Below are 22,773 nucleotides of genomic sequence, written 5' to 3'. Positions count from 1 at the left end.
TGTGTGTGTGTGTGTGTGTGTGTGTGTGTGTGTGTGTGTGTGTCAAAGCCTGATATAACTTTGTCCTCTGTGCCGTAGAGCTGCATTGTTGTCCAAAAACTATTAAAAACGCATCAGAGTCACACTGTTACACTGGGTGACATGTTCCTTCATTACCTTGAACGGACACATTGTAGTTTATTTTTTAATTAATCCCACATACACCCTCCTGCTGCCCCAAATACCCCAAAGAGAATACAACGTGTATTAATCTGCTGCAGAATAAAGTTCTCTAAAAACATTGCCCAGCTGTTAAAGGAAATTACTGAGCCCTTTTTTTAAAAATACAAATGTACATATGCGACTCATTTTCAGTGTTGGACAGTTTTTTTAATAATAAAAAATGAAAGTCAAAGAAATTACTAATATTGGGTTTTCCCCTCAGAATTCTGGTGTACCATGGGGAAGCCTCAGATACAGTATTTGGACTGTCACTGAAAGCCGTATTAATGAGCACTTTAGCTGCCTCATGCAGGCTTTGCTGGCTGTTGAACACCACGCAGAGGACTTCTCTCATCAGCAGTTTCATACAAAAATAGTTACAAGATTAAAATGTATTGCTCACTTATGTGGAATCTGTAGGAACATGGTGACGGATGTTCTGATGGGAGGAATAAAGTGACTTTGATATGAACCTCTGGAACTTCATAGTAATGGTTAGTTTTACTGGGTTATAACAGCAGGAAGGTACACAGGTGGGACTGTGTGCTGCGGAATAGACAAAGTCTCAGTACTAATAATTCTTTCTTTGCCAGGTAGAAGAAAGACCCCAAAACAGTCTTGTTCGGCAAATTACCTCTCCTACCTTTTGAAAGAGGAGGGCGCCTTGTTCTTGCACGTTTATTTATTCCTCCTTCTTTGTTCTCTTCCTGAGGAACTTGTCAGCCGTGACAGTAGCTCACTAAAGTTATCTCGGGCCCCGTCGTCCACGTCTCAAGGTGTTATTGCTGCTCCGCATGGCGACGCATTGCTCGGGGACTGTGCCGAACAGCGGCGCGTTATCGCCTCTGATAAGCAATTAGCATTCTCAAAGCCGCTTTCTCTCACATTCAACTTATTATTATGTGGAAATTTGAGCAATCTTATTCCCTTGTTGGCCAGAGTCCCTGTTGCTGTGATGAACACAAATAATTCATATCCAGTCGTTACAGCTTCAGCTTGTGTGACATTGACAGATTCATTATAATTTCTTTCATTTTTTAAGTAAACATCAACATAGCAAACAACGACAGCTAACCACACACACACACATTCGAAGGAATGCACACACACTCGCAGACATCAGTAAAAAAAAATCTGCCGAATGCACGTGGCTTTTCTAATTACATGGGTCTGCCCTCCTGCTGCCAGAGAAGCTCATTTGGGAACTGAGAGGAACGCGCACGCTAAAAGCAAAGGAGGCTGGGAAGGATGAGTCTTAATGAGGGGAATCAGTGGAACGTGTCTGATGGTGACATTTCTTCCTGGAGCTGGAGGGCTCTCAATGAAAGGCAGGCCTTTACCGTGGGGCCTGCTCCCCCACTCAGCCCTCTCATCCTCGGATAACCGGGCATGGCGCAGCACAACAAGCAGCCCTCACACAGGAGGCAATTAAAACTCTGATCTGCTTACACACCCGGAAACACTAGCTTGGCTGCGGGGTGGTGGGGGGGCGTTCGCTGATGGTGGTGGGGCGGTGATATGCGTTTGTCAGCAGGAAAGGGCGAAAGCGGAGGTCCGTAATAAGTCGTCTTAGTCGTTTATTGCAACATACAATATTTCTTCAGAATCAAAAACTTTTATAGTATTAAAGTAAACAGATGCAGCTTCCAAACAAAAAACAGCATCAGGGGACTGGGCCGAACGTGATGCTATTAAGCGGAAGCTGGCACGGAGTCAGAGTTGCTCTTTAACACCAGCAGCGCCGCTGCCAAGCCTTAATGCGATCTGTTAGTGAAGAGGGTCCTGGGACCTCAGTGGGCTCAGGGTGTTAGATAGCAGTTAGTTCGGAGTTAGCTAGAGCTGCAGTAAAGCTAATAACATGATTTATTACAACTTTGTAGTCATTAGACGTTGCTTTGTGGCTGTTCTTTGTCATGATGTCATTGTACACATGACAGTAGGTGTTTTGGTCTACAAAGGACAGTTTAGGTTGCAATTTTACAGTTAACCTCGACCAGGAGATTTCCTAAAAACCTGTATATTTGTCTGACTGCTGAAACTATGTCCACTGAGCAATGTCTGCACGATCCAAGACAGTGGCTCCCAAACTATTAATGTCAGGCCCCCTTTGGAAGCCGAAGAGTTTCATATTTTAGTACATACTTAAATGTTCTATCGATGAGCACCTTCCGATCGATGACCGCCCTGTTATAACTCCCTCCATCTTGTATTTGACATGTTTTGCTCTCTAAATAAATCTTGCTAATCTGAATCTTTGATATCCGCGCAGCATCGGAGCACTCGTGTTTCTCTTTCGTTCTCAAATTAATTAGATTCATAGGAAGGTCGCAGGTGGGGAATCAATAACATTAATGATGCTCCAGTACCGCAATGATTGCAATGCAGCGATTAGTGATGTTTTTGGCTGCAGCTGTGTTTCAAATGTCAAAAAGTCTCCTGTGGGAAAAAAAAGTCTTATTCATCTTAAGTTGCACGACATATTCATGTGCGTCCACACCATAATAGAAACTTAAACCGTCAGCTTTGATTTTCGATTCATTATTTTTCAAGCAAACAGTCTCTGGGTCCAGCTTTTCCCTGTTTTAGATCATTGTAAAGTAAATATATTGTACTTTGGACTGTTATTTAAAGGGGGCTCTGGGAAATTGTGATGGACTGAGAAAGCAAAAGTGTCAAAAGATCAATCAAAGAAGAAAACAATCATTAGCAAAGGCCATCATGTGTCCAAACCACACGTATCAATGGGAAACATCACTCCACGGATGAAGCCAAGTAGAGCGTAAGGCGCACATGCATGACCAACAATTGGTCCTCCCAAGTCAAGACTATTCATTTTTATATTTCCTGAAGTGCGCCCGTGTTTTCTAACCAATTAAACAAGAACACACCATTTTGTCCCGTGGCTTGACAACCGAGCCGGTGGCTTTAAAAGCCTGTGGTTTGTGTGATAATGGCCGACTGGTAAATGCAGCCATTAGAGGCCAGACAGGGTTTGGTCACCTTCACAGGCTAAGAGCCGGGCTGTTGTTGTCCTCCATCAACTGAAGAACCCCCTTTTGCTGCTCTGGTACAGCTGCCCATTATATCTGGCTATTTGGGTGACCCGTGGCTGTTGTGTCATTTTCACACCACAGGGCTAATTGCACCAAATGGCGGTGGATTCTGAGGGAACAGATGAGATAGGCAGTCAGCGCTGACCGCCTGGTGCCAACCATTAGCTGTAATTTAGTTTATAGCTTCAAAGATTCTCTAAGATTTGATGTATTAACACATTACCAGTGAGCCTGTGGTGATGTAACTGAGCAATCATTTCTTTGGTGTTTCTCTGAAAAGGGACTACATGATACATTCCTTCCATCAGTGTTTACGATGACTACACAAATTTTAATCTGCTGCTCCTCTTCTTCCCTCACTGTAGCTGGCTGCACCTTCGATGAGGACTCGGACCCTGGCTTGTGCGAGTACCGGCAGGGACAAGATGACGACTTTGACTGGCAGCTGATCAGGACCTACAACTGGCCACACCCGACCCCAGATCTTCTACGAGGTTTGTTTCTAACGGGCCTGAACGCATCACCTCTCAAGGCATAAAACCCCGTTTTGGATACTGTAAAGCGTCGCACAGGAATGTACTGGAACCATCTGTCATTTCTGTCATTAACTTGAGGAGTAAAGAGTTTATACAACTCATCAAATTAAGTTTCTAAAGCAACTTGATCAGCATTTTAGCTGACGTCCCAGCATGCCTTATTTGAGTTAAAGCTCTCCAGAGACTCCTGTGTTTTGTTGCTTGAAGACAACATATTTGATGGAGACTTGCTGCGTGCGTTTATTAATACAAGTCAGGTTTCTGCTGGAATGTACTGTATATCTAGTAAAAACAAACATGAACCAGAGATGCCCCACGTCTAGAAATACAGTTATAAACAATGCAGTTTGGTACAAAAACACAACACAGAATAATGCACCAGTCCACTATAAAGAGGCTTGCCGCAGCTTTTATGTGCCGGGCTGTTTTTTAGTTGGTTCATTGTGGGAGCTCTGTGAATCTTCAGAATGAAGTAATGACACATTCAACGAAAACAAATTTACTGGAAACTAAATGGGACTGTTTGTGCATAATTCTCTCAGTTACCAGAGGGGGGACTGCAAGTCCAAACATTAAGTCTGAATTCATTTCAGAGCAATCAAGGCAGGATAATTGTGTGGTTTTGAATGAGGAGGGTCCAAAGGAACGGAGGGTCAGTCGTGCATAATCGCTGCCAGTGCTGTGAAAGCTACTTTCAAAAGTTAGATGTTTTTGACAACATTTTCAAAAGCCTGGCAACATTTGCTGAACTATTTCAGTATGCGTCATTTTCAATGGGAATGCAGCGCTTATCTTTTTTTAATTTGAATTATTCCCAACACTGGTCAGTTCACAGACACATAATGTATCGAATTAAAGAAAATGCAAATTCATTTCCAAGTATTGAAATAGTCATTTTAATTAAAGCAGAATCACAGTTTAGAAAATACCATCTTTGATATGTGGCTGTGCTCAAAGTTTGATTTAATAGAGAACAAGAAGATGCTGGGAGAACTTTACACCGATTTGGTTCCTTCCATTAGACCCTGTTCAGATTTAGAAACTTGTATCAAGTCCAGATAAAGTCCTGACCCAGCTGAGACTGTTGGCAGACATCCTGTTCCTCACCTAGCATCAGTGCATCTCAGATGCATATATCAATAGATGCATTTGTGATGTGGTTTTGCCTCCTCACTCACTTTTGATTTATAAGCAGTAGACTCTGACTACTGCTAAACAGGGAAAACACATTTGTTTTACAATGCAGCTTAATTAAGAACAGTCATGGTGACTGTTGGAGGTGTTGCCTCAGGGAGGCCTCAAACTTAATCACCTTGTGCCAAGCAAATCAATGCTGTCTCCTACAAAATTACATTCTCATACAAATAAACTGCATTATCAATTACATTTTGATGGAAACACGTTTTCTTCTGGACCAAACAGTCACCGTTTCAAACATAGTAAACGAACAAAACAAAACTATTCAGCTAGGATTAGTAAAAACATCATAGTTTGGCTTAAAATGACTAAGCTTTTTTTCACACAGGACCAACAGCAGTCTATTAGGTGAAAGTCTTGTGTTTTGTGGCCATCCACCATCCCGGCCTTCTCACCTCCTCACGCAGACTCATTTGAAACTAATTTCTGATAAATCAATAACAAACGTAATCCACGGCATTTTTATGAAAAGTAAATCACAATGCAGTTTTGTTGTAATGGGAACATTATTTTTAAGAGACAGGACTGAGCAAATAAATGGTGTTTTGGGGTTTCATCTTGATTAAAATATCTCTCATATTGATGATACCACAAAGGATTATCACCAAACTCTGCAGTCATACGAAGGGGTTTAGCCTATTTTACACAATCGTTTGGTAATGAACACAATTTAAGCTTATCATCTCTATTGTCATGTAACTCTTTAACAATGGAGATGTTTTAAACTCTTTAAATTGACCACCTGCTCAGCAGCCAACCCGCTCTCCCCTATTGGAGTCTGAATGACATGACAGTCATTTTGCATGCAATAAGAATGCCTTTCATGCTTTTTGTGTGTCATTGGTACACCATGTAGTCTGTACTGACAGCAATGTAAACACATCAGCAAGAATATGCTGCTCTCTGAACAATTGATGACGCAGCAACGTCACGCAACCACGTCACGCAACCACGTCACGCAACCACGTCACGCAACCACGTAACGCAACCACGTAACGCAACCACGAATAGTGTCCTCCCAGGTAAAAGTCCTGTTTGTTTTCTTTCCATTTCAACAAACTCTAATTACTGTTGTAAGTTTAGAAGATGATTCAACAAATACTAGATTATGTGGGTAATTAGACATGCGCATTGCTGACGTGCCGTGAAATCCGGCCATTCTCACCAGTAATCACAGCAGTCTCTCACTTATGTGTCTTGAGGAAAGTGTGAACATGCTTTATTTCAACTATGGTTATATGTTAATAGTGTTGAAATGGAATTACAGCCTACGTCTGCATGTTCACCAGGTTTCCTCAGTGATTTATGCCAAACAATCTTATTACCTTGGACCCCGTTCCAATCATCAACCCACTGACAGCTTGTTTTCCCACATTCAGCCCCTTGCTGCTTTTCTATTTAGGTTTGTCATGCATCTACACAGGTGGCCTGCTTCCAATCTGCGCTGACGTTTTACATACATGTTTATTTTAAGCAGTTTGTTTTTTCTAGGTAAGTGCTTTGCAAGCCTACATCCGAGAGTGTGAATGGTGCTGGTTTTAGGTTGCTGTTTGGGGTACATCGTGGCAATTTGTGGAAGGAGCCGGCAGACGTCCGGGATTTCATCATCCATTCGCAGTTCAGATCAAATGCTTGTTCCGCTGTTCCAGGCACAGCTCCCCCGAGGCAAGCTGGGTATATGAAGGAACTCCCTGGGTTTGGTGGAGTCTAGCATGGGCCATTGCTGATTACACTTCCTTGTGTTCCTCAGGGGCCGGCAGCGCCACAAAGGCTGCTTTTCATCTTCTTTTCATCCATTAGAGAAGGTTAATTTCAGACAAGATGAGCACATGCTCTAGTGACTTGGATGTTCCTCTCAGATGCTCCTGGATAAGAGATGAAGATATGATATATGGCTGTGTGGGATCTCATCATCGGATGTACTTGTTGTGAGCCAGCCTATTGGGGTCATACATAAACCAGAGACTGTGTTAGGGAGCAGCAGACAGTGCTTCACTGACATGATCTCCTCCAACACAAGTCTCTGGCATCACCAGCCCTCAGCATATTATTCACTCTAATAGTATGATATTATTCTTTTAAATGTTAAATATAACCCTTATTTAGTCAATGTACTGCTATTTAGTACAAAATGGCACAATTTTTTCCATGGATCCTGCATAAATATAGTACATCATGGGTTAGAAGCATTTGTGCTGGGCTATGGAGACGATATGAACACTGATTGTGACAGAAACAGTTTTGTAACAGTTCAAACCTCAAGATGGAAGTTTGAGTTGAATTTTGGATTAATGGAAAGACAGCTTTTTTCTAACCAATCATATGGCAACCCTTTAATGTATTATATCGCTATAGTTACTTTTTACTTTCCAAGATTACCCAATAGCATGTTAAATTAAAAAAAAAAGATTTACTCCAACTCAACCAACATTAAAAGTCTACACATTAATGCATCAGTAATACTAATAATAATCATGATAATAACACAACATACAATATATCACACAGAAGCTAATTTCCTGCATTTAGTGCTTTTACTTTTGATACTTTAGGTACGTTATGATAGTAATACTTCTGTACTTTCACTCAAATAACATTTTGAATGCAGGACTTTTACTTGTATTGGAGTATTTTGTTTTGCAGTGTGGTATTGCTAATTTCACTGAAGTAAAGGATCTCTTAACAACCACCAATTAGTCCCACCAATTGCTATGAGCAGCAAAGCCTTCGCTGAAACACTCCAGCAAGAAAAAATGGCATTACTATCTGCTCTTTCCAGCGTTAATTGAGGCACCACATAGGCTTTTGCTTTTCTTTTAATGCAAAAGACATAGTGCTGATATGCACGGGGGAGATGAAAAATGAAATATTTTAACTACTGAATGAGATATTATTTATTTTTCTTTATTTAACACTGCAGCAATATTTAGTGCAGGGAAGTGTAGATGAATTAATTGGAACTGAACCCGCTTTCTTTTTTTTATAGTGGAATTATGACCTCACCTTACCATCTCCAGTGTAAAGGCAGCTTTATGTTTTCACACTGCAATGAAACCTGACCTGTTCAGCCAACCCTCTGGTGTATCCAGCAGCTCAGGAAGAATATGTCAGGTCAGAGTTTTACAACAGAACCTCTGAGGCAACGTATATATCAGAAAATATAGGGTTTACCTTGAATCTTTCCAAGGGCTTTAAATTCTTTCAGAGACGCTAAAGAGACTGCAATTGAGACAACAACTTAGTTTATTGGGCAGCAGCAGCTCAATAGTATTGATTTGTGCCCACGAGCCAGTAGAATACCAATGACATGAAACATTGCAGCTAAAAGGGAACATGTTACGCCCTTCAGCTTTGCAGGTTTTTTTGTCGACAACAGTATTTCTTCTGAATCGCTCAGCCTGCTTTTCGGCATTATGATGCAGAATGCGGAAGCCGAGGCTCAGTGTCTGGAGCTATGTGGGAAAGCAGACATGATTGCTGTGCATGATGGACAGGGTGTTCTTTTAATGGGAAAACTGACCAGCTTTCTGCTGTGCTGGATCAGACAAAGCTGATTCAGAGGCCCTTGAAGGCGATTGTTTTGGAGTTGAATTAAATCAAACCCCTAGAGGACACCTCAAGAAATAGGTCTATGTTTAAGTCGTTAACGCCGCAAGGTCTGTTTGAGAAATGGCAATTTTCAAAACCGGAAACCTGTTTTGTTGTCGAAACAAAAAGTGGTTCTCAGTTAAGTTATTCACAGTTTAATCTAACAGACAGAGTGAATAGCTAGTCTGTGGTTAATACCAGGATGCCTAATTACCTCGTTTTGTTCGGAAAATCGTTCGGACAAAACGAGAAAGCGTAGCCTGTAAGCCAAAGCGAAACACGCTCCACTAATCCACATGAACTGCAGACGGCAATCTGGGAAATGAGGGCAATTATCAGGAAGAATCTTTTAAAGGGCGGCACATTAATTGTCCATGTGTGGTGTTATTGCAAATAGCTTAATATGCTGTCAGAACAAATATGAAAAAGTGTATGTTTGTGTATTGCAGCTACTTCTGGTGTTCGAGGAGAATAAACCAATTCACCTTTTGAAAATGCAGCAGCAGCACCGTCACCCATGCAGAGAGATAATGTCTGCTGTCCTGCCAACAACAGCGACAGAATGCAAATATCATGTGGCTCAAGGGAGAAAGTCAACATTAATGGCAGCTTTTGGTTTCAGCATAAATCACCTTTGAGCTATGGATGCTATTGCAGCGCTGGTCCAGCAGGCACAGAGCTCTGCAAAATTCGGTGAAGCTAAGCAGCCTTCTGAGGCTCTTCTCCCTTCCAACTTCCCTCTTGGGCTTTGAACATGACGCTCATTTGCTGCGCAGAACTTCGAACCGTTTATGGTTTCTTGCCTCCACCCGCATCCTTCTCGCCGGTCCACGCTCTCTGCTTTTTTTTTTTTTTTCCGAACACTGCTGGCTTTGATGATCCAAGGGCCCAGAGTAGGAAAACTAACTAGAGGAGGCAGAATGACTCTTTGCATTTAAATGGGACATTAACAGAGAGCAGTTGCTCTTGATCGCATGACTTATTTGAATTTGTCAGCATTGGAGAGTCTGTGATTGTGGAGGTACAGTAAGGTTCTATGTACTGCCGAAGGACTCTTAAATACCAATCAAATATGTCGGTATATCTAATAGAACATGGACATCAGCATCTGTGAGAAAAAACAGAAGTTTTGATCATTTGTCCATATTCTTAATAGAGCTGACTGTAGCTCCTCTCATAAATAATGAATTATGAATCATCTCTATTTTGAATTCAACACAATATTTAACAGTGACTATAATAAGAGTTTATTTTAAATATTATTTTCCCTTTTATTGAGTCAAAACAAATCAGTTGCTGCTTCTTTGGAAGAATATCTCATTCTGTTTAGGACAGCACATTTTTATTTAATGAACTGCTGGTTGTATCAGATTTTTGCTGCCATTAATTGGTGTCACAGACAAGTGGCAGAATGCACATTTATTTTTAAGTGGCAAAAAGTTGCTGACTATTCATTGCAGTACTGGGAAGCTGGACCTCCTTTTCCTCTTGAAATAGTGTCACTTGGCATTGCCCTCGTTGGTTCCCCCTGAGGTTCTAATTCACTTTCTTTTTATCGGACTCAGGTAAAAGTTAATGGTGGGAGATAAACCATGTGTGTATCTTGGGCAAGACTGACTGACCCCTCTAAATACCACAAGCAGACCACAGACTGAAAACATATATACTGAAGGAGAAAAGGCGATGTGTTGTGGGGAGATTCAGGAGTGATTGGCTGAACACCGAATTGACTGAGTGGCAGTATTTTCCGTGTCGAACTGTTACCTGCCTGTTGCTTTCTCATCCTCGAGTGGCACGATAAAGGATAAAGGCTCGGGATAAACAAAAATTGCACTTGTCTGTAGGGAAAAACTGTTGCAAACAAAGGGACCTTAACCTGTGGCGTGTTCCTCGAGGCCCTCACACCCCTGGGGGCATTTATTTTCATGCGCTTGGTTTCACAGGTCAAATTGTTGTTTCTGTTGTGAATACTTTCACACAGATCGTGAATATTAAGCAGCGAAAAAACAACATTCCTATTCCTTTCACCCTTGACAAAGGCGGCGAGGACCAGATCCACTCCTTCCGTACCTTTCCATTCGCAAACAAGTATTTCACAATTTCAAGTTCTTTATTTTCCTTGCCGAATAATCACCTTCGCCTTTGAATGAACCGTTTGTATTTACATACAAAGTGGGTACTCTAATACAGAACGGGCCACCGTGATTCTACAGTAGCCCAGAAAGGACAAACCAAAACCCTGGTTCTAGATAATTCCTGTTTTTGCGTCAGCCACCGTAGCTCATGTACACGTTTGGCACATGGGAGAAGTTTGAGTTTGTTTCAATATGCAACCTCACTGCTAGATGCCCCCAAATCCTACACACTGCACCTTTAATGTTCGACCCTGAATGCCACACATTGTGTGCATCGATTGTCATCAAGGAGTATAGACGTTTTTTTTTTTTTTTTGTAATCTTCGTGAATAAACAACACGTGTAGGATGCTATAGAAATGATGTTGACAGCATATGTTGATTGGCTTATTATCCAGCTTGGCAGATATGTGATTAGGCGGGCTCTGACTGATTCACTATTGTCTTGGGAGAACTGCTGCTGACCACAGTAATCAGTTGATTCAATAGGCAAGAATTTTTTAATGGCACATGTCATCCTTGAAATAGATTAGAATGTGGGTGGAGAAAGTCATTATGTATGCGTTTTGACGAGGGATTTATCAGCACATGAATGCTTTTCCCTCAGCGTGCTACCTTTTCCAAATATAAACTGGGAACAACACGCTGTAGTGCCAGAAGAGTTTTAAGAGTTCTCACTTGACTTTGACAACTCCCGACTAGCTTTTTTCTTTTTTTATACAACACCATGTCGTGTTCAATCACAAGCATGGGTTGGCATTTTTAAATAAAGGTGCCTATTTTGTCGTCAGATCTACAGGGGATTACTCTGTCACAGCAGAAGGTATGACAATAATGTCACCGTTCCTCTATAATTAACAGGACTTTAATGACAGCCCTGTAAATAGAAGACGGTGTGAGGCTGGTCACGCAATTAGAGCGAGAGGCTGACTCACCCTGTTAAGATGGACCACGGTGTCATGTTTACACCCTTTTTGGTGTGCTTGACGGGGGGCAGATTCACTTTAGAGAGGTTGTCAAAGAAGAAAGTTGTTGTGGAGGTAATTGTTAACAGCAGGTTTTGTATTTGTTGGCTAGCTAACTAGCCTGCAGGCTAGACAAAAGCAAATGTGTTTTTATTTCTAATATTTTATAAATTTAAAGTTCAACTCTAAATCAAGAATATAATTTCCGTGAACTAGTCAATTATGTTAAGCCTACATTATTAACTAGCAGTTCACATACAGTTCAAAAGTCCACAATTGGTGCCAGCGTGAATGATAATGATACACCCACAGAAACTTCCTTTTTGTTTCGGGTTTCATGCCAAATGTGTCTCTTCAGTCCTCTGCTAACAAGGGGGTCAATCCCAGTGCCCTGCATAAGCTCTCTCCAGTTTATGAAAGGCATTTAGAGAGGATTTGCATTATTTATTAGCTTTACCTATGCCCTTCAGTGTTTGCTTGAGCTTTTAATACCTGGAATTAACAGCACGTTGCACCGCAAGTGACTCTTCCTACGAACAGTTCCCCCACTGCTCCGAAACGGCCTCTCTGTTACAAACCACTGATCATAAGGCTGTTTACTTCTTTCTCTGACTACTTCATCTCTCTCCTCGCACACCAGTTCACACACTGTGTAGGCTATACACCCACAGACACATAACAATGCGTAGTGCAGTTCCTGTCACTAGTTTCAAAATGTAAACCTCCAAGAAAGCCACATATAACAGACATTTTAAACAGTAGTACAGTGTAAGAACATTTTCAAATGGGTGTAAATGTACGTGACTTGAGCATGAATCTGGGAGAAAGGCTTGATTGTAGACACGTTTTCCCATTCCGTGTCACTCCGGGTGTATTCATGGTAACACTGCTGTAGAGTAAAGTATAAAATATAAGTGCAAATGGATCTTTATGTGGCACAAGTCAACAGGTTTGGCTGAGGACTGTAAGTAAGAGTGCCTTCCTCTACTTATGCTAACTTTACAGCGCTGTTGTGGCCAAAAGCTCATATTCTGATTGAGGCCTCAGGTTAAGCTGCTTACTTGCATGCATTTTCATATCCTTACTACAAATATCCCTGAATATACTGACACATACCTGAATTAATACAATTATTTGAGATGTACTACTTACAAAAACGGTAAAAAACACAAGGTTTGTTATCAGCTGGCAGTCCACAAACCAATGGGTGATGTACAGTCTCTGGGTTGGACAAATCCGGTTTGTATTTATTCAATCAAACATTACAGCAGTGGCCGTTGCAAACACACCTAGCAGAGATCTGCACTCTACTGAGTGCACTTTTCTAGTGTTGTTAGATTTAATGGCTGTCAACACCTGTCCACTCTAACACTGTACCCCGTTTCTTCTTTTTATCCCGACGCTTTGTCTTCACGCTCTTCTTCTTCTTCCTGCCTTTTACTGTCCATTGTCTCTAATATCTCTTTCTCTTATCCTCTGTTTTTTGTCTCCTTTCCTCACCATCTTCCCGCAGGTGCTGACAGGCTATCTTTAGGAAATATTTCCATATCCCCCCGCTGTCTCTTTGTCTCACTGTTGGTGTAATTGATGTATTATATATTATAGGCTCCAGAGTTAGGGTGAGTCATTTGCATATAATGGGCTGATAACTGATGTAATAATGAAAGCCTAGAGCCGTACCCAGAAAGGATGAGGCTTGTGAGACTAATGACCGTTTAAATAATGCACAATAAGTGATATTTTCCAGCCGGATCAAAACCTCCGGAGCTCTGTAGCGAGCAAAAGGAGTATACACAGGAAATCCTGAGTTTGACTGAACTCAGAACAAAGTCAAAATCCTTCAAAGAACTTTTGTCGTCACCTAAAGTCTTTTAACTAGCACCTGCTGAGATCACAGGATTTCTAACCCACGATCCCAAGACCCAACACAAACATTTTACAACTACCAAAACTGAGAGAGTTACTTTTTGTGCTCAGATCAGAAAGATGGAAACAAACTACTTTGTGAATCCTTTGAATCTAAACATGACTCAAGTTGCTACAAGTCATTTGGTGACGAGGCAACCCCTCGAGGCATTAGCGGTACTATTTTTGGCCGACAGCTGCTGTCATTTTCTGTTTTGCCATGAGCGAGAAAATGATACATATACATATTCTTTTGCTTAACAGTGGCGCCTCATGCCCTGTTGCCCACTGTTCATATCACACTGTGTTTGTACCCGAACAGACAAAACAAATACTTTCACAAATGGCATTTAATGCACAGTAAGAGTCACGCTTTAGTACTGCTGGTGTGCTTGTTGTGACATTGCACATGATGGTGAAGCAGCTGTGTCTGGAGAGGGGCGGTGTGTGTGGTGTTAATGTTGATACTCTTCTTATCGAGCAGACGTAGTTCATTAACAACTTTCCTTAAACCTGACTCAGCTGACTCGACTCCGCTAACCGACCAGCCGCCTCTGGCCTGTCGACTATAACGGAGCGTGGCTTCATTTTCACCTAAGCACCACGTCATTCCTCTCACATCGCGAGGTAGTATTCCCCTATTTTGCGTGTTATATCAGAGAGCTTCCTCAACATGTCTCTAATATCTGACTGTGAGTCCCTGAGCCCCTGCTTTGCCACTTTCCCGGTCCTGGCGAGTGTGGGGTTTGTTTTCGACCCTCTTCGCAAACACTTGATATCCCTTTTTCCATTCATACCGTCTCCATGGAAATGCTCAGCTGTACGGTGAACTTTTGTTTTGCCTTGCTCTTCAGTCCTTTTAGTCTTGGTTCCCCATTGGGCCGCTCCAAAATGCTGCCCTGGTTCATGCTGCCTATGTGAATACAGTGTCTGAGAAGGCCATCTCATGGCTTTCAGGCATAGCAGACACACCTGAAGAAACATTAGCCTCCGTCCAGACTGTCTACAGTTCTCCGGCAGAATAATGCAAGGCAGTATTGCAGTCAGTGTTCCCTCAAAGCACCTTTTAAAGGGTATTAAAAGGTCCTCCAAGGTGAACTTGAATATGTTTTGCAATGTTTTTCTCACACTGTAGACAGTATCATTAGTGCCATACCATAATGTGCAAGTGTCGATTTTAGCATAAACTAAAGGGAACTGAAGTGAATGAATCGTCTTTTATTGTGAATCCATTTATCCATTTTCTGCCACTTATGCAGTTCTAAGTCATTAATTAAACTACATGTTATGGTTATATACTGCGGGGAATTGGCTTACTGAAAAATTACGTAATAAATACTTCAAGGCCGTATCGTCCCCACTGGTTCTCCATCATTCTCTCACCGGCATGGCTGTGAAACAGGAAGTAAATGTTATTCTATTTGATATCAAATGGTCTTAAGATATTTGAAATTTAAACAAGAATCCTGTTTTGATAATCAATGGATAGAGAAGGAAGCTACGAGCCATTGCTACATTATATTTCAGACAAAATTCCAAACACGGACATTATTCATACATTTAGTAAGCGTACATTTTGAAATAGAGCATACGAAGCCGCAGCAGCATTCACACATCATTGATCAATCGATCTTGACAATCCTTCAAGCAGTAGATGCTACAATGCTTCAAGGTGCACTAGATCTTCTTCCTTGTGTGCATTCTTGCATGTGCTTAAATCGGCCAACGTAGTGCTTCTCCGAATGATGTCTCATTGTGCTGCAGCAAAAGTTGAGTGAGGGTAGTCCAGTGTTTCATCAACAGCCGCCAACATGTGGGAATGATTCATTGAGGTACCTACTCAACACGTCAGGAGTTTAATTACTATGGAGCTGGTAATATTGTTCAGCTAAGAAATGGTCTTCCCTCTCCTCTCTTGCCTTTTGTCTGAAGTAGAGAGAAAAGTGTAACTTTAGTTTGTACACTTTGACCAAAAATACATCTGAAGAGGACGTGATATATTGTGTTATTTCACAATCAGCAGGGCTGGTGGATTTTAAGGTTTAATCCAGATAATTTCTGATTCAGGCTGCCGTTAGCTGATATTTTAAACCAAGAATCTTCAGCAGTGGTACAAGCAGCATAGGCCTCTATGTCATGTCAGAAATGGATTACATAAACAAAAAGAAAAGGGCAGTATTGGTAGATGCATAAGCAAACCAATAAACTGGTCGAGCCCTACATGTCAATGGCTGTGACGTTGTTCCTGGTCCCTCCTGTGTGCGATGAATTCCTTTGTGTGCGTTGGTATTTCCCACTAATCCACTTCTTTCATGTGTTGCCTATCAGTTGCCCCTGTGGTTGCCTGACTCTCCTAATTCTCCGTCTGTGGCTCGCGGCTCTCTTTGGCTGCAGGTTGTTGTTGTTGTTGCCTCTGAGGCGGCTGTCTTTTCCCTCCGTTGTGGCAGATAAAATTCCGGTTGACACAGAGGGATGACACGGGAGGGTTATCGGACTCAGAACAGGCAGCCCCGGCGCACCACTTTTCCGACAGTCGGGTTGGCCACATGGGTAATTGGCTTCGTCTTCTGCTGCTGCTTCTTCTTCTTCTTGCCTGCTGCCCACTGATGAGTGCTCGTCGCTATCTCTCTTTTTCTTTCATTCTCACTAGCTCTTTCTTGCTCATCTCAACCACAGTGAAATTGAAAGTTTGTAGGATTACAATTTGAAATGCCGCTGCTAAATATCCTCGACACACTCTGCTCGGCGTTTTGAAAAAGTTGAGGCAACGTGGGAAATAGGGCTGGCGGTGAAGATGATGATGTCAAAAGGAAATATTTTTCACCGTCAGCCGCTCGCAACTAAATGTGAAAGCGCCGTCTGGGGATGGAAAGCCATCATCTTGCTTCCTTTTAAACCTGTAGAAGTACCGCTAAAGTGTTAGCTTTACTCTGCCCGACTGGTGACCTTTTCCTGTAGTGAGCTTAATGTAAATTCTCAAATAGTGGCGAGGAATTTTACGTGCATAAACCACTTTCCTTTTTGCTCACCTGCTTCCGTTTTATTTTGACGTTGCTATCAGCTCTTAACACTCCCTTCAACTAAACTAGCTGTCATTTCTAAATTTTCACAGCACTTATTCCGACTTTACAACTACAGAGACGCGTCATCCTGACTAATTGGTTCCTCTTCTCCAGCAGACATATCTCATCTCCACATCTCAATCACTCATTATCTCCCGTCATCTCCATTTTCTAGCTTTTGGATCGCCACAAATAAAACTCGACACTTCCCTCCCATATGTTGCACATAGGACAGCATCCTTTTGATATAGCCCTTGATGGTGCTTCCTTGTGAATTGAAAACCAGCAAAACATCATTTTCAAATTGAATGGTTAACTGTACAGTGAAAATACCAATTAAGTGTATAACATAATGCCCCTAGAAAACGTATAGAGTGGCAGATGGGTGGTGATAAACTGATGGAATCAACTGAAATTGTTACTTGACTTGAATCTACTTTGGTGGATTCAAGTCAAGTAAAGCTATTTGACCTCCCATGAGGGGTTTGGAGGTGGATAAAATCAATCAATTATAAATAAATTAAAAATATTTATAAGAGAACATATGGCATCTTTACGTAGTGTAACTGAAATCATTTTAAGATCAAAAACATTTCCAATCTTGGACGAACATAGGATCAGATGTTTTTATCGTACCAATCTTGACAAGCCTTTTCTTGCATACCTTCTTGTGACAAGTTCACAATTACATCTGGTGTCTGTCTTTGCACTTGTTTGCCTTCTTGTCTTTGAATTACCACATGATTCCCAGAGTGCCTGTTAAAGTCGAACAACTAAGAGGCAGCCCACCACTCGGAGCAACGCTGGGAGGTGCACCCATGGGGACCTCATGGTTCCTATGCTGCGCTTCAGCAGCGGATGAGGGTTGTCTTGGCTTTCCCCCGACGCATCTTTATGCTGAGATGAACTGACATGCTCTCCTGGAGTAGCCGTCGGAGGAAGGAAGAGGGAGAAAGCGAGGGAATCTACACTTGGCAGGGCTAATCCAGACTTCAGGATGTGCTGTTCTAGTCTGCTATCTTTAACCGGGGGCTGCAATTCCCACGGAGAAGAATGCAAGACTTTGATTGGGCCGCCCACACTGGTGCAATGTTTTGGCCAGACCTGGAGGCTCAGTTGTTCTGCTGCTGCTTCTTCTTCTTCTTGCCTGCTGCCCACTGATGAGTGCTCGTCGCTATCTCTCTTTTTCTTTCATTCTCACTAGCTCTTTCTTGCTCATCTCAACCACAGTGAAATTGAAAGTTTGTAGGATTACAATTTGAAATACCGCTGCTAAATATCCTCTACACACTCTGCTCGGCGTTTTGAAAAAGTTGAGGCAACGTGGGAAATAGGGCTGGTGGTGAAGATGATGATGTCAAAAGGAAATATTTTTCACCGTTTTATAGTTGTTGCTGTGCACTTTTTTACTTGATGCCAGAGTAAAACAACTAATAAAAGGTTGTGGCCTTGAGAATTGCCCTTGGCTAAGATAAGCATATACTTTTGCTTTCCCACACGTTGCGTGTTCCATGAGGAGAACTAACACCTCAAAGAGATGTTGCTGTAAAACAAAACCCCCATACATCTCAAACAGCGAAACAGTGGACCGACACCCCACTTCACCATATTCTAGAAATGGCCAAGACCCTGAAACTCTCCACAAAACCAATAAAGTATTTTTTATTTAGTGTACATGAATCTGAGCTCAGCAGTTTATTCCGGACAGTTTTAATTGGATGTGGAACAATCTTTCCCGATTAGACCAAATTGGAGTTGGTTGAGGAGTTTTCACTTTTCTCCAGAGTTCGATTTGAATCCCCCCCCAACCATCAGCAAGAGTAAAGTCTGCTAGAGCGATGGCACGGGGAGATGAGGAGAGTGTATATCCCCCAAACAGGCGGATAATTAATTGGACAAGAGAGGATTGAGTAATCCTGTTTTCCACGGGCCGTAACCACCCTCGCCCTGGGACTGCGGACCCAGGCACTTCAAAGCCCAGCCGAAGAAAAGACCTGACCGAGATTGAACGAAGTCCACATCTCAACAATACACCACCTCAACCTCCTCTCTCTATCTCCCAAGCTCTTGCTCTATCTCCCTTCCCCTTTCTCAGGTTCATACTAAAATACTGTAAAGACGGAGAAAATGAGCACTATAAAGTAATTAAAAGTCAGGAAACTTTCTCTCTCCACTGCACATTGAATTCATTTTTTTGAGTCTTTTTTCTGCCTTCAAGTGGTCTTTGAATACTGCATTAGCACTATCTCTAAAGGAGCTGTAATGAATTAGAATTTAATTGGTGTAGGTCCTTATTTTCTTTTGTTCTCCATTCCTCCCAAAAAGATCATAAAATAATTTAGGGTAAGGTAAAAAAAACGTTCCATATGAGCAAGGGGCCATCCAGAGAGGGTGGGGGGTTGGGACCTCATCTCAAAACGTAATGTGTGAAGGTCCATCTCCACAGCTTTGATAACTGAGCTTTTGTTTCTCCCACCTGTCAGCTAGAACCAAAAGGGGGTGGGGGTCTCGGATAATCATCCCTCTACTGCAACAAGAGGGAAAATGTCCAAAAACACACAAAAAGAAGGAGGAGCTCAGTCTGTCACATGGTACTTGTCGGAGAAGGTGGTTGTGTGTTCTGTGCAGCATTATTAGATCGCCGTCTTCCCGTATTATGGATACAAAGCATTTTTTAGAGATTTTTTAAGTCTTTGATGTTGATATATTGATACTATTTTAAAACTGTCCTTGGAATGAAAATGGTCATATTCCAGCATATTTAGTAGCGCTCAATCTCTATGAGTCTGACGACAGATAACCCTCTGGGGGCAAAGAACTATATTTGTGGGGCTCCGGTAGCCAGGGGATACGTTTGTTTTTCTTGTGCTGCTCATTGTTTACAGTCAGATTAGCAACTTGAGATGCAAAATTGGATTTGGAGTTCGATTGTTTCACCAGTAGTCAGTATAAAAGTTAATTTTAAACCAAAACAAGCTAAATCAAATTCAGACAATAGCCGGTGGCTTCCATGATTGCATTTCGGCTATTGTGCTCCACCTGTTTTGCTCCACACACAGACTGTTAAACTGCATTCAGCCTGCTCCAACATGATTAGTGAATACTACTCAGACTACAAACTGAAACCAGAGTGCCAACATTCGATGCCAAAATCAAGAATATGTAGCAATAGAACATTGTGGCCACTGGTAACTTAAGATAAAGACTTCTAGTATTGCGTTTGGAAACTTATATTGGTCTAACCCTTAAAGATTAGGCTTGAAATAAAGTGGTTTGTCCGACATGTCATCCAAGTCCAACGTCAAAAAGGCTAAAGTGTTCATACGTGTTCCTCAGAAGGTTGTACAAAGAGCCTGCCGTCATAGCCTCCCCGAACTCTCCAAGAACTCCGAGTATATTGCGTGATCTTTGTAATTTTGACACAATGAATCGTACAAGAATGTGACCATTGAAAAGCTTGAGAAAGATATTCAACCCCTGTCTTTCACACCATCAGTGCGTAGAGTAGACACGATTATCAGAAAAATGTTGGATACAGCTTCTTCTTTCAACCTCGGTACTTTTGGTTCTCATAAACAGTCAAGTACCAACACGTGGCATTAGGTTTGGTCAGGTCGTGATTTAAGTCTGCATTTAGCCAATTCAAGGCTGGTATTTCTGCAGTTCTTGTACGGATGATTTTCTTTAGACAACATTTTATATTCAGCTGTCACATCGGCACTGCTGTTGATACAAATCTAAAGAAACCCAGCTCTAATATATGATAGATGTTGATGTCAGGTATTTTGTAGCATCAGCATCATTCATATGAATACTGAGGGCAAAAATACCCCCACCTTTGTAGAACAGCGAGGTCTCAAGCCTGTTCTCCTTTTGTTGTGTTAATCCCACAAGTCATTTTCTGTAATTGAAAAAAAACATCTTTGTGTGAGTGTCTGTGTGTTCATATACTGTATGTAATTCAACAAGCATAGGCAGGAGTAATAAAAAGAAACAATAAAACCACGAATCTTGAATTTATCCACCTTGGTCTCAAAATCTTTAGTCTCTGGAAGATTGAAATCTGCCGGCTTTTGATTTCCATCTCAGCTCAGCTGTGGCGGCAGTTTTTCATCTCCGGATTTCAAGCTTTGTCATTGTTCAGAGTGCAGAAACATGTCTGTGATTAATAGAGTCTATAATGCACCAAGCTCATATACCGCCCTCCTTTAGTGCACACTGTCATAAATATAGAAAAAGACAGAAATAATACATGCAAGCAGCAAGTGGATGGATGGGTTTCGACGTGAGGAAAACATAAACAACATGCTGCTTCATTGGATTAAACCACTGCAATTGTCAAAAACCTTGTTGGTTTAATAAAGGAAGGAGGTAAAGATAAAGCAGACTTTAAAATACAGCCGGGTGAAGACTTATTGTCTGGATTGTAATTACCCTCTTGGAAGTATACTGCTTTAAAGAATACAACCATGTTAATCAATGGAAACAAAATAACTTTAGTGGTACATATACTACAGAAGCTGGAGTCAAACTAGCTTACAGACAAATAGTAGTTTGATAGAGGCAATGTTTAGGGCTGGATTCACCCACCAGGGTACCCTGATCCCTACTTAGCCCCCACCACCCCAGGAACATGCACCATGTAAGCCTGATATCAACTGAAATATAAAATATATTTAACACTGGATTTTGACTTGGGGCCCTTCTCAATAACCTGGTGACCTCATAACTTAAGGAAACACCAACGTTATTACAATTCATCGTGCTGGGAATATTAATCTTACGTTGAAGTAACACGTTATCTTACCACTTAGCTTTATGCAACGGTTTTGGGATACAGTAGCAGCTGTGCGTGTGTCTCACAGTTGCTCTGTTATATATTAAATCTTCCTTTTCCCCTCCTACTCGTTCTGCTGTTGAGGAGTGTTGTGCTTGTTTTTAGACCTTGTCGGGTGTCAACAAAACTCGAGTGGGATGCTATGAGAGAGTGTCTTCGCACCAACAGGATCTCATTATTTTCAAGGTGCCCTGGGTCCTCAGGGAACAGTAGAGCTTTTTCCACTTTATAAGGGACAAAGAGAGGTACCATAGCCAGTACCGGCATGCTAATTTGTTTCAGTTGCTCTATTAACTCTATTTAGGATTGCTATTAGTGCAGAATGAGAAAATGCCTTATTTACCAAAATTAAGTTACATTTTCAAAGGTTTTAGGTAAGAAAGCGGCAAAAATTAAAACCCAAGCTTCTCTGAAACATCTGTAAGAGTTTAGGTACATCTGGGGGAACTTGTTAAACAGAGGTCAAAACAGGTTAAAAGAAGAGAAAACTCAAGTCAGAGAGGAGGAAAGGTGGGCGGGGGGGAACAAAGTGAGATGAGATCATGCAAGTTTATTATGCAGACGAGGAGAGTCAGCGACTCCTAAACTGTCTGAGCGTTGCCTAATTCATCACTGTCGCTTTCGGTGAGTGTGTGTGTGTTAGTTACGGTACAGCGGAGCATCTGCGCGGTGGCCACCGGCTCTGATTGATCACCCTTCTGCAGACTACAGGAGCACATTCCTGGAGCCATGTGCACCCGCAGGTGCCTCAGAGCCTTGATTAAGGCAGAGACGACCCCAGAAATGAGTGCCACCAGAGGCTTCACCCTCCGACGCATTGTTCTTTCTCTTTCATTCTCTCTCTGTCTTTAGATTAATCATCCGACCCCCTCGTTCACACACTTGCTCATTCTTTCTTTGTTGTTTTCCACTCCGCCCATCTCTTGTCCAGCCGCTCTTCGTTTTTTTACTCTTTTTTTTTTATTATTATTTGAAAAATAATGTCCCATGCCTAACGGTGTTTGAGCATCACTCAGTAAGAACAGCCAACCTGATAGATTGATTGATTTGGGGAGTGACACGAGACAAGTTTCTTTGTGACAGCTGACAAAATCATGCCGCCGACAGGTTGCTTAAGTCATCATGTTTATAACTGGACCGGTCAAAGGTTTGAATGGAAAATCCATACTCAATGAAAAGCTGCATATATTTAGACTGTGACAGCTGATGGGCTACACCTGCTCTGACAACACTGATTGGGGAGAACGGCATACAGTACGACATTTCTTTTCACATCTCATTCAGTGAGCATTTAA

General features: G+C 41.8%; 1 protein-coding gene across 1 annotated transcript in view; it reads left to right on the top strand.

Moving 5' to 3' along the window:
- The window catches only part of ptprua (protein tyrosine phosphatase receptor type Ua), a 159,130-nt gene that overhangs the window by 43,620 nt on the left and 92,737 nt on the right, over positions 1-22,773 (top strand). Inside the window, exon 2 of the mRNA XM_031854238.1 lies at positions 3,620-3,748. Coding sequence (XP_031710098.1) covers positions 3,620-3,748 — 129 coding nt within the window. The remainder of the gene's footprint in view (positions 1-3,619; positions 3,749-22,773) is intronic.

This window comes from Anarrhichthys ocellatus, unplaced genomic scaffold, assembly GCF_004355925.1.
Source record: "Anarrhichthys ocellatus isolate YVR2014 unplaced genomic scaffold, GSC_Weel_1.0 scaffold14, whole genome shotgun sequence".
Taxonomy (NCBI): domain Eukaryota; kingdom Metazoa; phylum Chordata; class Actinopteri; order Perciformes; family Anarhichadidae; genus Anarrhichthys; species Anarrhichthys ocellatus.
The sequence above is the reverse complement of the archived record's forward strand: the minus strand, read 5'-3'. Positions and strand labels throughout refer to the sequence as shown.